Source organism: Anabas testudineus, chromosome 12, assembly GCF_900324465.2.
Source record: "Anabas testudineus chromosome 12, fAnaTes1.2, whole genome shotgun sequence".
NCBI classification, from domain to species: Eukaryota; Metazoa; Chordata; class Actinopteri; order Anabantiformes; family Anabantidae; genus Anabas; species Anabas testudineus.
In genome coordinates, this window is record NC_046621.1 from 2,477,069 (window position 1) to 2,495,999 (window position 18,931).

Consider the following 18,931-nt stretch of genomic DNA (forward strand, 5'->3'; position numbering starts at 1 on the left):
TTTATTGATTACCAGAATATTTGCTTTTTTATTATAAATAGAATAAATTAAATCAATGATGGATGATTTTTGAAAATTTAAAAAGCTCTATTGTCTGGACTCTAATGAGGCTGGGGTATTGGGTCGGGTCGGTGTGTAAAGTGTCATCATGTCATACACACAGTACCAGAACAGGAGCAGCGAAGAAACGTAGGGTAGAGGGTCACAGGGGCGTGTTGTTCTGCCGACCAGATGGTGCTCCATATGCCTGTGGATTGTGTGTCATTCAATATTTTTGTGCAAATACACACACACACACTTAAAGGTTCATTAATAAAACATTGTCCCATTAGTGATTTTGTTAGGCAAACACATGCAAAGAAGTGAACACACGCTTTAGTCAAATTATTAAAACAGGGAACGTTTTGTTCTTAAGATTAATGCGTTTGATAAAAGCTTTTTACAGCTTATTATTTAGTTTATTTTATTTCTTAGGCTTGAGAGCTCAATGCTGACTTTCTGATTTCTGATTTTTAGTTTGATTTCACTCCTCTAATATTATCCGTTACTGAGTCACCACCTCCTCTATTTAAGGATAAAAATGTGAAGCTCTTGAACTGAAACTGACTCAGGCTTCTCACTCAATATGTTATCTTGTACGTGACTCCTTTTTGCAGAAGCATTTGATTTTTCTAGTTTTTAAGTCTTTTTAAAACAGAAGATGAAAAATGCAACAACTGTAAGACAGATTCTCTGCATCTGGATGTGTGTTTGTGCTTGTTGTCATGCTGCAGGATGAATTTGGGACACATCTGAGCTTATGTGATAGAGTTGTGTATATAAATGCCTAAACAGATTCCTTCTTCTATTGATGAACCCTTTACTTTACTCACATTTCCAACCAAACCTGAGCTCCTACTAAAAAATCCTCCTTGATAATGAACAGTATTACACACACAGACGTACGGACCTCCTCTTGCTCAGCGTCACAGCTGAGAGCCGGGTTGCCGCAGCAACAGTTGACATCAGCTGCAGCGCGGCGGTAGCTGCCATCATTTGTTTGTGATGTGAGCAGGAAGCATTCAAAGAAAGGGAGGGGTAGAGGGAGAAAAGGGAGAGGTGGAGAACAGGCATGATGGTGCAGCCGGCATTACCATGAGGACATTATGTCTAGGTGTCAATACTGGATACAGGTTAGGTGGTATGGCTCCCTCATGCACTGTACAGGAAGAAAAAGGATTTCCACCAGTTAGAATTATTGAACAAGTAAAGCCACAAAGACCAAAGCTGACAATACTTACCTCAAAGCCTAATATGTGGTATTAGTGCCACTGAGCTCTGCTGATGTCTAAAAACTATTAAAGACACATCGCGGACGCACCGGGTGACTTTTTTCTTCATTACTGTGTCGTTACAGATTTCTGCCTTTGTTCTGCAGGGGGAGTAGCCTGTAAACGTAGAGACGTCGAGCAGTATTGACAGCAAAGGTGACGCTGTTAGTTTACAAATGGAAAATAAATGTGCAGAGATATAAAAATACGTTTAAAACCTCTGAGAGCCCGCTTCTGTGGGAGGTGTAGTACCTGATGTCAGATTTATTACCCCTCCAGATAAAGGTCTAAGCATTTTCAGAGTTACTCAAGTACTCAAGTCGCCTGAAAGAGTAAAACCTGCCCCGCCGTGAATGGAAACTGTTATGTGAGATATTTGGTTTTCACTTTTTAAATTTGTTGTTGCAGCATTTTATTTAACCAGTGTCGTGACAGGTTGAAACATGGCTGCTGTGCGTCGCCAGCTACAACCTATGATAAACGGCCGAGTGGCTAACGGCGGGGGGTTGATAATGTTGATGCATGAGGTTCTACTGTTGCTCCAGCAGGACTGAACGTGGACCTGAGGAAGGCAGCTCTGTACCTCTGGTTTATTGTGACCTTGTGGTGTCACATAAATTATTTTGAGACAGCTCGGCCCGGCATAAATGAGACCCTTAGTGAAGCTGGGCCCATTATAATTCCACAGACGTGGTCCACACAGTGTCTGCCGGGCTAGTACTTCTCAAATTGGACATGGGCTCCATGGGTTAGTTTCACCACCTCTCATCAAGTTTCTTCTGTCAGCAACCTAACTGTCCTAACTGTTAGAGAAATTGATGGTTTTTCTAAACTTTATCTTCCTCAGATTCTAACTTTCCATCCAACACCATCATCAGATCAAAATGCATTTATCCCAGTTCTATATGATCAAATACAGCCCGAGTGTCTGGAGTTCAGAGCGGTTAACGGAGGACGAAGCCATAAAGCTTGTTGAGTGAAGTGAAGAAGTACACAGTTCATGCTCACTTATCATGATGGTGCAGCAAAATCAATTTTAATGGTGGTTAAACATCAGCGTTAGCATGTCACTTACACTGTCAGCATGCTGATGGGTTTTAGTGGTTATGCAATAGTTTGGAGCCTGCATCCGTGTTGTTCTAATTATTAATGCAGTTCAGATGTCGTTTTGTTGTTATGATGCAGCAGGATGTGTTAATGTGCAGCCTTGCAGTACAGCTACAGCAGTGGCTGCAGACTCTAACACTTGCCTTCATTCATGCCTCATCAGTTGTGTGTCAGCAGCAGACGCAGCATCCTCTGGTCTAGAAAAGCCACTTTAGTTGCACATCTCAGTAGTTTTTGAGTGTATCAAAGCACTGCGAGCAGCAGAGGTTGAACTGAAGTTTATATTACAATGAGATGGAAACACCAACTCCACTGACTGAATCATCAGTTCCATTTTACCCCTTACGTTACCTTAATATTAAATACTGGTCGGCTTTGACTGTGTGGACGACTGTGCAAGATTTTAGTTTTGACTTAACGTCTTAGAGTCATCGCTGCTTATATTAGGATCCATAAACTTCCTCCGAATTCCCACAATGAAGCTGGACAGTCGACACTTTATCTCTCCGCTCTAAGATGCCTGTTATTGATACAGATCTTCAGCACAGTGCAGCAGAGGGGATATAGTCACGAGGAGGGTAATTTAAAGCCCTCAGCTCCTCACCTAAATTACATTACCTGCTGGATTACAGCAATTTTCCAGCTGTTTGCCTCCTCTGACCTTCATTACTGATATCACCTCACTAAAGTCTCCATGAGTGAGAGCTACGTGTTCAATCTGAGCTCTCATTCTTGACCCCGAGCACCCCACTCTTGCTGTTAATAATGATCACGATGAGTTGTAGCTACATAGTGCTGTCCTCCGACCTGCAGCACGTTGCAATGGAAGGAATAAAACTGCTTTTTAATCATCACTTTGAGAGCTGAATACATTATGTACAGAATAATTTGAGTCAAACTTCGGACTGTGCTGCGTCATCGCTTCTGGTCACATTTTTTAGTTTGTTGTTATCTTTTATGATTTCTATGCAAAATGATGGACTCATATGTGTATACTTCTTACTCTTTCATGCACTGAGTACTATGAAGATAGTTGTGTTGTGGGTTTATAAGCTAACACTGTCCCAGAATAACAGGAGGCATCAGCCGTCCAGGATGATGGAGACAGGAGCCATGTGTAGGTGGAGCAGAGCTTTAATTGGACAATATAGGAGGGGAAGGAGGATGACGTGTGTCAGGGAACCAGAGCTGAGTTTAATATAGTTTAAATTTGAAGTAAAAAAGGTGAAGAAGTACAAAGAAATACACAAAGCTAATACAGAACAACACAAAATAATTAAAGAGACACAAAACAAGCCCAAAGAGCCTCTTTCATTATGTGCATATTGCTTCTATGTGCAAGTACAAGACATCTACTCTGAGTATTTTACCATAAAACCTATTTCACCGCTGTAAGACAACATCATTCTATCTAAAATCAATCACTTTCTCATGAGTTTCATCAGACCCTGTTTCCACTTCCTCGCAGAAAAAGAGCCGAGAGGAAAGTTGCGGCGAGGGCAGCGGGGTGGAGATCCTGGAGAACAAGCCGTACGAGGACGGCCCCGGAGGCTCGGGTCAGTACACGCACAAGGTGTATCACATCGGCAAACACATCCCATCCTGGTTCTGTGCCATCCTGCCTCAAGCTGCCCTTCGAGTGGAGGAGGAGTCCTGGAACGCCTACCCCTACACACGGACCCGGTGAGACAGTCATTAAAACCTCAATGACTTAATTAATACCTGATTTAATGAGTAGAATAGTTTTAATGAACTATTATTTCATCTCATTAGTTTAATTATTAATCATACAGAGAGACAAAAAGTGTCCAGAGTTACAAGAAACTATTGTAAATTAACCAAAAAGAGACGCTAGCACATGAAAATAGACACAAAATGATCCCAAAGAGGAGAAAACAGCAGCAGCAGCTTCCTTAAACTTGAACTTCAGAGACTCCAGTAGTTTAACAGACTGTAGTCTTCATGTTTAGGAGGAATTTTAACAAGATAAGAAAAATGGAAAATAAAACATTTTGGTCTGACTTTGAGGAAAAACACTAAAATCAAAGTCTCTGGAAAAACGTTTGCTTCAAACTTCCATTACTTTAAGTGTTTTTCGGCAGCTGGTATCATTTACAGAAGACACACTGACCTCTCAGTGATAAAATGTTAATGGTTTTTATAAAACACCTCCACATTTGATGAATGAAATAACATTTGCTTCATATTGCTGATGGAGCCTTTTTTATTTGGAACCATTTCTGCTGAGTAGTCGTTCACTGCACACGCTGTCGCCAACTCTTGACAACTTGTTAAACGTGTCTGAGAAAGTTCAGCTTCTCTCTCACACCACCGACATCGGATGTACTTGGCAGCAGGTTGGTGCAGCTGAAGCTCTGAGATCAGGACTTTATATAACGTCTGCAGGCAGCTCTTCTAATATACAGCTTTTCCACTGAGATAAATTATTTCCATAAGACTAAAGGATGTAGGGCGGGGCTTTGGGGAGAAGCATTTCTCCTTTTTAAATCATTTTTCTTTTTCATTTCTCAGATACACTTGTCCCTTTGTGGAGAAATTCTCTATAGACATTGAGACCTATTATAAACCAGACACTGGAAATCAAGTGGATGTCTTCAACATGTCTTCTGCTGAAAAGAGACAGAGGACTGTAGGTATGTGTCTGGTTGGTCGATCAAACATCAAACACACACAGTGATATCTTAGTGAACATACAGACGACGAGTGATGAGCGTAAGATCTTGTGTTGAGCCTCTGAATATTAAAATTCACACACATTTGGAGGCATGATATCACGTTTGCATTTAATCCTTCTGCACTCCCTGTAGACCCCATAGACATAGTAAAGGACTACATCGCTCCTCATGAGTACCTGGCAGAGGAAGACCCGAAGCTGTATCAGTCAGTCAAGACCAAACGGGGACCACTGTCAGAGGACTGGATCGAGGAGATTAACCAGACTCTTGGTCAGACCCCCGTCATGTGTGCTTACAAGCTCTGTAAAGTGGAGTTCAGATATTGGGGCATGCAGTCCAAGATCGAACGCTTCATACACGATGTGGGTAGGTGCAGTGTGGCAGAAGGTGTGTGTGTGTTTATCATACTGTATATATGTATTTATACTGTAGACAACCTTGAAAGGTCTGGAATAATCCTGAAAAGCAAGCACTAATACTAATAAGTTCAGAGTAGAGATGTCCCAAGCTGATTAGACGACATATTCCTGTCTTTGTTTACATGTTCGTGTGGTCAATCAGAAAACAGAGGTTACCTTTACATTGATTGATGTAAATTAATTAATTGATTGACGCTGATTAATTAGGTATCAGGTAAAAACAGACATTGGAAAAGAAATGAGCACAGTTCACATGAGGGAAAGTAAGAGACAGGTAACACTAATAAACAAACTGGTTTAAAATGTAGAAAGTGTTTGTGAGTCGGGAGCAGAGAGAAGTGTCTGGCTCCGTAAGATAACAGAGCAGTCTGGATTAATTTCCTGCCAGCGTTCGGGCTGATCTGTTTCCCCTCTGCAACATAACACTCTGTATACACTCCTGCAGCGCTCCGCTCACTCTCACTGCATCAGTTCCCAGGCTGGTGAAGCAGCAGCTGCTCCGTCTTCACAGCGTTCTCACTTTCCTCATGTTTTTCTCACTCTCGTGCTGTCGTGAAGCTGTTTTTATCCAAATATCCTCTGTAGTTACTTACTGGAGGCTTTTATTCTGAAATATTTTCTTCACCTTCATGTGAACATCATTACACATCAGCTCTAACAGAGACGAGCCTTATTCTAGACTGAGCTGAAGCTTTGTTAATAATCTCTTAAGCAATTTTCACTCATTTCAACTCGTTTTCACTGGTTATTTGTCTGTTTGCTAATTTTAGACTTTTATTGTCAGGTTCAGGGTTTTACAACCAGCTGTCATTAGTGGAATCAATGAAGTGGAAAGCATTGATTAACAGTTAATATCCTGGGACAGATCGTCTCGTTGACACGATCCACAGCATCGGGCTTTATGACTTTTTATGTGAATTGTATTTTCATACGTAAATAACCTTTTTTTAAATAGCTATTGTAATCAAACGATCCTCTGTTTGTCCTTTTAAAGTGATACTAAGGACCACCGATGGAAGAAATGTACAAAACCTTTATGATATATCCTTTGATTTGTGTCAAGGAAACAAAGGGTTCCTCATTAAAATAAATTCACACGTCAGTAAATTCTTGTTAATGTGCTTCCAGGGCTTCGTAAAGTGATGGTGCGAGCCCATCGGCAGGCGTGGTGCTGGCAGGACGAGTGGTACGGCCTGACCATAGAGGACATCAGGCAGCTGGAGCTGGAGACTCAGCTGGCTTTGGCTAAGAAGATGGCCCAGTACAGCCTCAACGAGGAGGGGGGCGCGGAGACCAACGGCTCCTCCGCCAGCCAGGACCAGGAGCAGGGAGCTGAGGCTGTGGGATCGGCTGCAGAGACGGCAGCAGGAGGAGCAGGAGGAGGGAAGCTGGGGGACTCACTGGAGTCACGAGGGGAGCTCACCAAGCAGTGGTCAACATCCTCTAAATCCTCCAACAGGTCGTCTAAGAGGGGAGGTGAGCATCGTGTTTTTATTGTTTTAAATTACAGAGAGATAAAAGGCAAACTGAAAATGTTCCTGTGATTAATGAGAGTTATTGAGCTGTTTGTGTTGATGTTTTATAACGGCACATATCACAGCACATTTCTCTTCTGTCTTCACGTTGGATTTTATGTAAATTCTAACAGGAGCGCGTCCTTGTTGTTTCCAGTGAAGGTGATCCATTAGTCCCACTTTGTAGAACCCATTATTCTTATTTGCCTCTTAATGCTGCTTCTTCTTCGTCCTTGCAGATCTCAGAAACTAAATTGTCACTTTGCATTGAACATGCAGTATACTTTATATCATACGTTCTCCCAAACTTGTGTGAATCCTTTTACATGCATACATGGATATGTAAACACAGTCAGAATCACTATCCTCCCCTTTAATTTCATGTGATTATTATAAGTAATCGGTCGTCTGGAGACGTCTCAGAGCCTCGTGTGTTTTGGGTGTTTACAGGTAGTCCGTCTCATCAGAGCATTTCTGAGTGGAGGATGCAGAGCATCGCCCGAGACTCAGAGGACAGTACAGATGATGAATTCTTTGATGCACATGGTAAACTATAATGCATAAAATACAGTACGTTCCCCTTGGTGTGACTTTAGCCACAGGGTTTTTATATCTGAGCTTTTCTGTGTGCTGCAGAGGATTTTTCTGACAACGAGGAGATGTTTCCCAAGGAGATCACCAAATGGAGCTCCAACGATCTGATGGACAAAATAGAAACTATAGAGGTGGATGAAGCACAAGGTCGGTGTGTTTCAGTTCAACCACATCTTCAGACAGAAGCTCACCCATAGATGTTTTCTTTAAGAATCATGAGTGAACGAGTTCTGTATTTACAGGAGCTTTGTATCAGGAGTTGGGCGGGGAGTTTGCGGTGATGCCTAACGAGGAGACGCAGATGGAGGTACAGCTTCTTCACTGTTTTCTCATCATTTTCCAATTTCATCTCTTACCAACGCCTGTAATTACCATTAATAGCTTGTAGATAATACTTGTCCTGCTAAATTAACTTTCAGTCATCTGCTAGTGTAGTGAAATGAGGTTCCTCTCCCCACTGTTGGCGTCAGCTGAGTTTTATTTCCTCAGAAGTTAGAAGATAATGACTTTCCCCATTTACACTGTGTTATTCCTCATGCAGGAGTGTTCGTCTCAGCAGTGTCTCCAGCCGTCCAAAATCCACGTCCTGGTTCTGGTCCTGCACGGAGGAAACATTCTGGACACCGGCTCTGGTACGACAGCAACTGCATGCTGCAACATCTTCATCATGAAGCATGTCTTTATGTAATCAATTCATAGTTTATGTGAAAAATACTCAAGTTCTGGGAGCTAAAGGTAACTTAATAGATTCAGTAATGAAGGAGAATTCAAGATGAATAACAGGAGGAAGGAAACAAACACCTCTACCATATAAACTGTGGTTTATTGTCAGGTAATCTGTGGTAATTTTACCTGTTTCGGATAAATCATTACTTAGAAACATTGATCTAGGGTCATATTCTGCTTTTGTTTGGCTGCAGGTGAACAGAACAGCAAACAGGCAGATGTAAACACACTGAATGGGGCTTTTGAGACCGTGATGAGGGTCCATTATCCTACAGCGCTGGGCCGCATCGCCATCCGGATGGTCCCCTGTCCCGCTGTGTGTGTCGACGCATTCTCCCTGGTCTCCAAGTGAGAGATTCTCTTGAGTATTCAACAGCGTTTAATCTGCTGTAATGTCTGCACAACAGACACTAAACACAGGTGTCCTTTCTGCTCTGCAGTCTAAGCCCCTACAGCTATGATGAGGGCTGCCTGTCGAGCAGTCAGGACCACATCCCGCTGGCTGCTCTTCCTCTTCTGGCTACTTCTGCACCTCAATATCAAGACGCAGTGGCAACGGTCATCCTACGAGCCAATCAGGTGTACAGTGACTTCATCAAGTCTTTAGAAGGAGCATCATTTAACGGGCAGGTCGGTGTTCGTTTAAAGGAGCATACGTCCACAGATTTAAGGTGATGCATGTTCAGATTGAGCTGATTTGTTTGTGTGGATTCATGTTTCTAATGCAGGTGTGTGTTATCGGGGACTGTGTTGGAGGTATCCTGGGATTTGATGCTCTGTGCAGCAGCTCTGTGACCGTGTCAGAAAGCCAAAACAGCAGCAGACGCGGGAGTGCCATCAGTGTACAGGTACCAGTCTCAACACTCAGAGGGGAATTTAATGTGGATGTCATTGGAGATGGAGGAACACCACAGTCTAGATGAGATGTTTCAGTCCGGAACAAAGTGGTGATTGACTCTAAATATTTTTACATATCAAGTCTGACCCTGTTCTTTTTGTTCTCTTCTCTCAGGACACAGACCTTCTCTCTCCAGGTATCGTCATAAACAGCGTGTCTCCTTCCTCTCCGTCCCTCGAAAGAAGTCGGCATCTCAGTCGCAGCAACATCGACATTCCTCGCTGCTCAGGTCCCGACGACCCAAAGAAACAGCTTCCACGAAAGCGCAGCGACTCGTCGACGTACGAGCTAGACACCATCAAGCACCACCAGGCCTTCCTGTCCAGGTGAGGTCAGAGTCCTGATGATGTCAGCTGTTTGTATGTATAGGAATGATCGTATCCAAACTCTGAAACACTGATCTGGGTTCATCTTGAGAGGACTTGCAGCATTTCTATCATCTAATGGGTCCAGGAAACTGACCCTAAGACTCTGTGTCTGTAAAGTTAGGTGCAGGACGTAAGGTGGCCCCCACGTTGGCCACATGACCACAGAAACCTGCAGAACTGAGTTTGTGTGATTCAGAAAATACCAACTAGGTGATTAGATGTCGACATTCATCGTGGAACTCACTCATTCCTTCTGATAGCAGCACAAAAAACATCTGCCTGTAGATGTAGCTTGATGTTTCTGTTTGTTTGATTCATCTGTGCAGTCTTCACTCCAGCGTGCTCCACGGGGAGCCCGGATCACGACGCTCCAGCAACAGCACCATGTTGGAGGGAGGCTCATTGGGAAAGTTCGACTTTGAGGTGACGGACTTCTTCGTCTTCGGCTCTCCCCTGGGGCTGGTGCTCGCACTGAGGAAGACTGTGGTGCCCTCGTTAGATGGTGAGGAAGCTTTTCTCCCTGCTTCTGCAGCTTCATTCTGGTTTATTCTCTGATAATTTTCCTTTTGCCCTGTACACCCGTCTCATTCTCCGTCTGTTGTCTCTTTTTCCGTGCTGCAGTATCGGCTCTGCGTCCAGCCTGTCAGCAGGTCTACAACCTATTTCATCCAGCCGACCCCTCGGCCTCGCGCCTCGAGCCTCTCCTGGAGAAGAGGTTCCACCTGCTGCCTCCTTTTAGTGTCCCCCGCTACCAGCGCTTTCCTCTGGGTGATGGACTCTCAGCTCTCTTGGGTGAGTCCCAACACTCACGTATCCTGATCATAATTCATGTTTCTGCAGCACATATGCTTGAGTTTTTGCTGTTCATGAGTCATCCAGGCTTATGTCTCTTTCTTCTGCCTAGTTGATACCATGCAGAGTAACCCTCAGCTTCTGTTGGAGTCTGGCGGTGGAGTCTCCCACCGCTGCCTGGAAAACACCGTCAGCGAGACCTCGATCCCTGTGCCCGTCCTCAACACACAGACCTCGCAGCTCCACATGGACAGTGTGTATCTGTCAGCTGCTTCTCTCTTCCTCTTTTGTTTCACCTGATTTAATCCTGTTCTGTCTTTAGTCCAGATGTGTTAGTTATTGCAGGTTTTATTCTTCATCCTTCCTTTTCCCTGTTGTCATTAAAGAATTTGACTCCCTTCTGTCTCCACAGCGGATCCTCTTCACTCACATAGTTTAGTCGATGGCCAGTACCCCTCGTCCACATCACCAGGGGTCCCTCACCTTCGCTGCAATCGCAGGGCCAGTGAGGCCAGCTTAGCCAGTCAGGTGTCGGGCTTAGCCGACTCTTACACTGCCTCCAACATCGCCACGAGTAAGTTAACCTCTAACCTCTAGCCTAAGTGTGTGACCTGTTTTCAAGCTGATGATTCATTTGTTGACGTTGTCATTTCCTCCCTCCAAACGTGCCCCTCAGCTCACAGACTCAGCCTGAGTAAAAGGCCCAGGCTGCTATACCAGCTGGTTCTACCCTACCATAAATTTGCTTCTCACAACTCGTCACCTCGGTTGCGCAAAAAAACCCGTCAGGTGTTCCCGAGACCCAACGGTGTGGAGTCTGAGCAGAGCTCGGACGTTAGCTCTAACATGACCTCTGACCTCACAGATGTCACCTCTGACATCAGCTCGATCCCCCCGTCATTTGGGGCACTGAAGAACATAGAGCAAGGTACACTGGGAGTTGTAGTAAGAGGACATGAGGGAAGGATGCTAGTCTCCAGATTTTTCCTTCCTCCTTTGGGATCTTCCTCTTTCACATAGTCCTTCAGTGGTGGAACCACTTCAGAGACCTGTAATCCTTCGGTTCAGTTTCATGAGAACCACTTCTGGGCTTTATTTACAAAACTACTGGGACAAGTTTCTCATAGACTCTGAACTTTTCTCTTGTGTGTTTCTTAACTGTATTGATTTGTAGTTTGGAGTTTGCAGTGCCTTCTAGTCTAGTGCCTCGTGTCACTTCCTCCGGTTGATGATCATCCTGAACTGTTTGTGCGTACATGAGCAGTGGAAACCAATAAATTACAACAGTAGATGCTTACTAAACTCGGTGTTTGTCTCTTTGTCCTCGTTCCCTCCCTGTTGTAGTTGCTTCTCGGTGGTGGGGCAGTAAGAGGATGGACTATGCTCTTTACTGTCCTGACGCTCTGACAGCATTTCCAACAGTGGCTCTGCCTCATCTCTTCCATGCCTCCTACTGGGAGTCTACAGATGTCGTGTCTTTCCTGCTCAGACAGGTACACAGCAGGAGTCTTTCTTATCTTTTGTGTGCAATGACTGCACAATTAATGTCCTGTCCAGTATGTAAAAATTGATCTTGGGTATTTATTTGAAAGTAATTTTCTTTGCAGGTGATGAGACATGAGAACTCCAGTATTTTGGAGCTGGATGGTAAAGAAGTGTCTGAGTTCACGCCGTCCAAACCTCGAGAAAAGTGGCTACGCAAGAGGACTCATGTTAAAATCAGAGTAAGAGCTCTCTTTGCTCTCGACATACAATAACATATTTTTAACTGCTTCCTATTTAGTTGTGTTTCACACTGTAAATAAAAAATCATTTATATTCAAGCTGTAATTTTAGTTAAAATACTTTACTCTAAGTAAACATAATAATAATAAAAGTTTACTTTGTAAGACAGAAGAAGTTGAAATAAAAAAGTAAATTTGAGAAAAGACAATTAGTCATGTTCTGAAAAATCTGATCTGACTTCCTGTTTTGTCGTATCCTGTGTGTCAGAACGTGACAGCTAATCACCGTGTGAATGACGCTGTGTTCACGGAGGACGGAGCCCAGGCGGTGACGGGACGTTTCATGTACGGCCCCCTGGACATGGTCACTCTTACTGGAGAGAAGGTAACGACACATTCACCTGTGATGAACTAATAAAATCACGTCAGCCACCGCGTCATTAAAGCATTTTTTTATTTTTTTTTGCCTTCAGATTGACATCCACATCATGACTCAGCCTCCCTCTGGAGAATGGGTTTACTTTGACACAGAACTCACCAACAGCAGCGGTCGTGTCTCTTACAATATACCTGAGAACAAAAGGCTTGGTATCGGGGTGTATCCTGTCAAAATGGTGGTCAGGTATGTTAAACCTGCAGTTTATAATTCAATTTATTTAATCCCAGAGAGAATTGGCTTTGTCCTGTTACAGCTGCTCTCTCTTCATATCTCCATGTTTCTCTCTACCAGGGGCGACCACACATTTGCAGACAGCTATCTTACTATCGTACCACGGGGAACAGAGTTTGTGGTATTCAGTATTGACGGGTCATTTGCTGCCAGCGTGTCCATAATGGGCAGTGACCCCAAGGTTCGAGCTGGAGCTGTGGACGTAGTGAGGTAAGGATCATACTCCAACTCTCTGGAGTGATTCTGGAGTAATATACAAATACTAGTGATTATTATAGGTTGTTACTTATACACTTTTAATAGTTTGTATATTTTGCAGGTACTGGCAGGACTTGGGGTATTTGATAGTATACGTAACAGGACGTCCTGACATGCAGAAGCAGCGTGTGGTGGCGTGGCTCTCGCAGCATAACTTTCCTCACGGCATTGTCTCGTTTTGTGACGGGCTGGTTCACGACCCGCTCCGACACAAGGCCAACTTCCTCAAATCCCTCCTCGGCGAGGTAAGAATGCCAGCGGTTGAGGTAAAATAGAAACAGAATCACTGAAGCCTTTAAAACCTGACACTTCTCCTTTATTAGGCCCATATGAGGATCTTTGCTGCTTACGGCTCCACTAAAGACATCTCAGTGTACACGTCTATCGGCCTGCCTCCGTCCCATATCTACATCGTGGGAAGGCCCACGAAGAAAATGCAAAACCAGTGCCAGGTGAAAAATATTTCATGTTTCAATGCAATTAAATTGTAAAACTTGTTTTGCAGTTTCGTCAGCTGTTTTCAGTAGGCCTCAAAATCTGTTTGGTGTTTGAGCTCAGCTATGGCACAGGTTTTCTAGCATAAGGCTTGATGCACCCAAACTAATTGATTGTGTTTTACTTCCAGTTCATCCCAGATGGCTATGCTTCCCACCTGTCCCAGCTGGAGTACAACCAGCGGTCTCATCCTGCCAAGTCCGCCAGCACCCGCATGGTCCTCCGTAAGGGCAGCTTTGCTCTGGGTGCAACAGGAGGAGACTTCCTCCGCAAACGCAACCACTTGTTTCGCACCATCTCATCCCAGCAGCCTGGAGGGGCCGGGACCGGCTCCTCCAACCAGCCGGGACGGCCTGAGCGCACGCTGAGCCAGTGCGACATGGAGCGAGAACGAGTCGGTCACTCTGCAGCAACCCAGAGGAGTATGAGTATAGCTGCTGGGTGCTGGGGCCGCAGCGGGAGCACCAAGGAGGGGAGTGCAGGCCTTAAATAAGGGTTGATATAGAGCTATGGTATTAGTGAAGGACCTGGTCTGAGCCACCATGATCTCTGGACTGGAAGGTAAAGGGTGAAGGAGAAGAAGTGGAGGCAGGGTTTGTGTTTAAGAAATTAGGGGGAAGTATAAAGAAGGATCCATGCAGGGGGAGTGGACTCAGGCCAAGTGGGATCCAGTGAACAAAAGACAGTTCTGTAGCATGACTCTTTTACAGTAACACTTTTCTAGGATACATCACTAATTCTAAAAAGGACGAGGAAGGATGAAATGAAATGTTGTAAGCCTTAAACTAATCTGGTATGATGGGAACCCCTCCCATTCCCAAACACACACATATACAACACATCATCCACACATTCACACGCATGAGCTCAGGACAAACTGCAGAGCAAGATTCATCTTCACACAGTCGAGCACGGGTTCGGAAGTCATGATGAAAACCGTCAGCTCAACGGCACGCTTCAAACACAACACTGCGCAGCAAAGACTGAAAATAAGTAGAGAAATATCAAAAATACACCACAAAAGAAATTCTTCACAACACATTTTCACATTTACCTACAAATGCATACAACTCTGTCTCTAGCATTTCTGCCTCCACCCTAATACAGCAGAGGAGAATGGGATTTTGATTGGGGCGTATTTTCTGCAGAAGAACAAGTAGAATAGAAATAGTCCCTAAGTATTGGTGATAGTGTTTGGCCACACAGTGACAGCATGAAATACTGCAGACACATCATTGACATGTTATCACCTCCAGCTAAACACATTACACTGCGAAATAAAAATTTAACATGGCCGAGACCATACAAACTACACAGTGGGGTTATAAAAGGGTCGGCAACTGCTGCAATTTTAGGGAAATTTGAAAAGACGTTTCAGACAAAACTGAAACCTACCTGCAAATTTATCTTTTGGAAAAAAGAACATGTTAATTTAGGAGGAAAAGTTGTTACATAAATAAGAAAACTAACGTGGTCATTTGGCTCATTTGTACACACATATTTATTACTGCAGATTGAATTGTCATTGTTCAATGATCACCATGAACAGAATCTATTCACCTCTGTTGTATTAGAGTAGAGACACAGATTGATATCTCTAAACCTGATCACACAAAACAAAAAGTGTCTCCGGAGATAAATATTACTGAATTAATAATGATTCTGTTGACCTGTAACAGCTGGATTTGAAACAGTGTCATATATCGGAGAAGGAGCTTTGTCTTGTCTTAGAAAAGTTGTGTTCATCAATGATGTGCTACTTATTCAAAGTATATATAATATACTTATTTTTAAACGTATGTACAGTATATAAACTATACTTACTGAAATACTTGAATAAGTACGTTCTACTTATTCAAATACTCAAATTCCTTCTCCAGTTTTCATTCTAACACATGTAAGACTCTGCAGCATTATCTCTTTCAGTCCAAGGCCTTAATATCCAACAACATAGTCCACAAATGGAACAGAAAGCAGAAAATAGGGCATGCAGCATTTAAGCAACAACTGAACTCTGTACAGTCCACAGCAACAATCCCTTTATAGATTCATCTGCTTGCAATACCTCTGATCCACCTGTTGGTGGTTTTCTGTTTCCCACATGTGCTGCTGCTGATGGGAGAGCGTTCCCCGGAGTTTTTGTTCTTCTTGCTTGTAGGAGGATGGACCTGGTGTTTCTGCTGATGAGCCTATTTTATGTAAGGCTGGACACTCGCAGGGACAAGGGCAGGATTTCCACGTCCTCAGAAACATTCAGTATTTTTAACAAATGCACTGAAGAATGGCCAGATGTGATTCCGCATGAACGTGGAAAAGACTGGATTGATCCTTTTAGTAGTGAATATGTAGGTGGGGAGAAGTTATCGGCAACCTCATTAGAGCAAACATCATTTTACTGAACTGTGTATTTTCATGCAAAAGGCACCTCGCATCTCCAATCCAAATACACAACCTATGTGCACAAACAGTCTGATTTTCTACTGCTGATGTCACCTTCACTCATCAAAGGACAGGCCTGCAAGCTGTCTACAATAATAGCCAGGTGTCCTTATGAACAATGAAGCTGTTGTTGCTTCTTTCCATTCATACTGACTGTTAAAAATGGCTTTCTAATGCACTCCCAGTGTAAGTAACGGGACAACACAGCCTTGTTTTGTTCAAATACATGTACATAAAACTTTAGGAGAAGCAAATTTAAAAAAACATTTTGGTCTTGGTATATCACATTGTCTCTAGACCCTGGAAGTGTTTATACTTGTGTTTCATCTCATAATGCATTGAGAGTAAGAGCTTAAAATGATTTAAATCATAAGCACAGGTTATATCTTTTATCTCCTGTGGTGTTCCCCATGACTTAATTCTAGGACCTATTTTGTTTCCCCATCACTTAGATTGAAAGTGCATTAGGAAGGAGCCATTACAGTCAGCAGGAACAGTAGAAAGAGGTGGCACAAACTGGTTCAGAGTTTAAATGGGCACTTGTTTTAAGACAGACTTGACAATTATGAATTTAAACCCACGAAAGCTTTTAGAGTAAAGATGTTTGGAGTGATTATACCTCTTGTTCACTTAATTTTACAATGCTGTAGTTTTACGCCCAGCTTCCAAACTACACCAGAGTGTCTCTGTTTGCACTCTGTGTGATGTCTTCAATCCACCACAAAAGCCAAATTCTTTCTTTAATACTGTAGTTAATCAACTTTGTAACCTCATTGTTGTTTTTTGCACTAGTTTATGGTGGAAAAATACTGTAGTTACCATCTCATGTTGCTACACATGAACACCTCTGTAGTGCATGACACATTTGTTTCAGGTATAAGGTTTGTGCAGGTAAGCACACATCTGTACATTTTGTTAGGATATGAAAATAATGTAAAGTAAATGTGCCAAACAGTAGATAGAGAAGTGTTTAGATCAGGGGTTTTCTGACAATGTCTGACAATGACACATCTTCCTGCCTGTATATTCTCATATAATTGCTCTTCATATTACATTATTTAGAAGATAAATAATGATTTATGAATTGAAACTACATCTCCCATAATGCTTTGGGAAAAGTGAACTGAAGGCATAATATGTTAGTCATGGAGTCAGTGAGTTGGGCAGTGAGTTACAAGTTAAGGCCTCTTTTTTTAAGTCTTTGTTTACATTTTAGCAAATTTGCACCAATTAAAGTGAACTGAACTAGCTTTAGTTTAAAACTAAAAGAATACTTTAAAATGTGTTGATTCTTAAGCAAATTCTGAATTTTTAAGTAGCATCTCTTACATGATTTGTTGATGGAAATGAACATTTTATGGATGTTTACATGTGATGAACATTGAAGATAATGATTCTCAAACTCTAAGTGTGTTATGTATAGGTTGACTGAGTTATGACTCCTAGGAAGGTTATGATAATTTTTGTTTTTGATATTGTGTCTGTCCCTTTTCACCTCATTCTGTATCTTTGCCTCATGTCTAATGGTTTGAAAACCCCTGATTTAGAGTCTATTGAACCTTTTATTATAACGAGATGGGGATATGTGTACTGAAAGCATTAAGGCTGAATTTTTACTTGGGTTTTGGGGGAAGACTGCACCATTTGAATCTAATGTATAAGAAAGACAAATGAGAAACACAAAGCTTGTACTTGGGCTGTTGCTGAAATCATGGACAATAAGCTATTTTGCAAGTTTATCTTTGCATTCAGTTTCTGTTGTGCTGTGGGGGGGGGGAGCAGGTTTTTGGATGCAAACATATTGTTCCCCTTTAGCCGTTTGGCTGATGAGTTGAATGTCTCTTCATTTGGATCCTGAGTCTGTTCAGGAGTCATAGATGTGTCAGTGTACATACTGTAAAGATGTATATGTAGGACTTATATGGTTGAGAGTTATTTATTTACATAAAGATCATGAAATTTCAGGTGAAATATATTTGAAATATGTAGCATTTTATTTGTCGATTTGCTGGTCATTAAGGCTATGGACCAAGACAGGAAGGGTTTTTTTATTTTTACCAGTGCAATATTATTCTAATTACAGTCAGGCAAAATAACCACGATCACCGCAGATGCACAATTTGCTACAATACTGTACATGTTAATTCAGTCTGAAATCACAAACACCACCTGCAGTCGTGTTTCACACGTCGTGAAAACATTTGTATTCAAGTTACTGTCGACCTCTGCTGTCTCTTTACAACTGCTGAGCATTTTATAGGACTTGCTGTACCTATTTTTCAAACTGGAGTGTTTTACAAAACCTTTGAAATATAACTCGGTACTGTTTTCCTTTCTTTTTTTTCAGTCAGCAGTTGGTGCATGAAAAAGTGAAACCCCATAACGAAGTAGCTTTGTTTAACAAGCTGTTGCATGACGTCATTCAGCCAGATTGGAACTACTTAATCATGCTTAACATTAATAAAACAGTTACGTTGTCCGCTATGTCCTCACTGTTTAATTACTTGTATATATACAACTATATTTGAAATGGTCACTATTATTGACACTTCTGGATAAGGAGTTAGTTTTAGTAATTAACACCAACAATAAAACATTGTGGGACCACTTTCAAATACATAAGTAGTCTATAAGTGGATTATTTGGGCATTTTGAGAAATGTACAAGTTATCCTTTTCTTGATTATTCTCAATTCTTGGTAATAATCAAGAATTAGATTAAAAGATCGATACCACACTCATATCTGATTAAACATAAAGCTGCATCCAGCAGCTAGTTAGCCTAGCTCATCATATCAACTCAAGAGAAATGGATAGCCTGTGAAAATTTAAAATACTCCTGTCAGTACTCCTAAAGTGGTCTTAATTACACAACATGATTTTAACCAGTACATACAGTGGCAAAAAAATATGTGAACCTTT

General features: G+C 42.3%; 1 protein-coding gene across 4 annotated transcripts in view; it reads left to right on the forward strand.

Moving 5' to 3' along the window:
* LOC113159374 (membrane-associated phosphatidylinositol transfer protein 2-like) overlaps positions 1 to 18,931 on the forward strand; it is a 36,217-nt gene that overhangs the window by 15,743 nt on the left and 1,543 nt on the right. Inside the window, exons 3-27 of one of the 4 annotated variants that reach the window (XR_003298619.1) lie at positions 3,886 to 4,100; positions 4,950 to 5,071; positions 5,246 to 5,479; positions 6,661 to 7,008; positions 7,497 to 7,592; positions 7,683 to 7,787; positions 7,883 to 7,947; positions 8,182 to 8,272; positions 8,561 to 8,714; positions 8,807 to 8,996; positions 9,095 to 9,214; positions 9,379 to 9,590; positions 9,959 to 10,134; positions 10,254 to 10,424; positions 10,537 to 10,677; positions 10,837 to 10,998; positions 11,769 to 11,917; positions 12,032 to 12,148; positions 12,417 to 12,533; positions 12,622 to 12,770; positions 12,879 to 13,028; positions 13,138 to 13,321; positions 13,400 to 13,528; positions 13,702 to 16,991; positions 17,790 to 18,480. Coding sequence is in view for 3 of the 4 variants with exons in the window: in XM_026356023.1 (XP_026211808.1) it covers positions 3,886 to 4,100; positions 4,950 to 5,071; positions 5,246 to 5,479; positions 6,661 to 7,008; positions 7,497 to 7,592; positions 7,683 to 7,787; positions 7,883 to 7,947; positions 8,182 to 8,272; positions 8,561 to 8,714; positions 8,807 to 8,996; positions 9,095 to 9,214; positions 9,379 to 9,590; positions 9,959 to 10,134; positions 10,254 to 10,424; positions 10,537 to 10,677; positions 10,837 to 10,998; positions 11,101 to 11,352; positions 11,769 to 11,917; positions 12,032 to 12,148; positions 12,417 to 12,533; positions 12,622 to 12,770; positions 12,879 to 13,028; positions 13,138 to 13,321; positions 13,400 to 13,528; positions 13,702 to 14,064 (4,212 nt within the window). In the remaining variant the exon portion in view is untranslated. Of the gene's footprint in view, positions 1 to 3,885; positions 4,101 to 4,949; positions 5,072 to 5,245; positions 5,480 to 6,660; positions 7,009 to 7,496; positions 7,593 to 7,682; positions 7,788 to 7,882; positions 7,948 to 8,181; positions 8,273 to 8,560; positions 8,715 to 8,806; positions 8,997 to 9,094; positions 9,215 to 9,378; positions 9,591 to 9,958; positions 10,135 to 10,253; positions 10,425 to 10,536; positions 10,678 to 10,836; positions 10,999 to 11,100; positions 11,353 to 11,768; positions 11,918 to 12,031; positions 12,149 to 12,416; positions 12,534 to 12,621; positions 12,771 to 12,878; positions 13,029 to 13,137; positions 13,322 to 13,399; positions 13,529 to 13,701; positions 18,481 to 18,931 lie in introns of those variants that run through there. The other 3 variants (XM_026356023.1, XM_026356022.1, XM_026356021.1) reach the window with 3 other exon arrangements.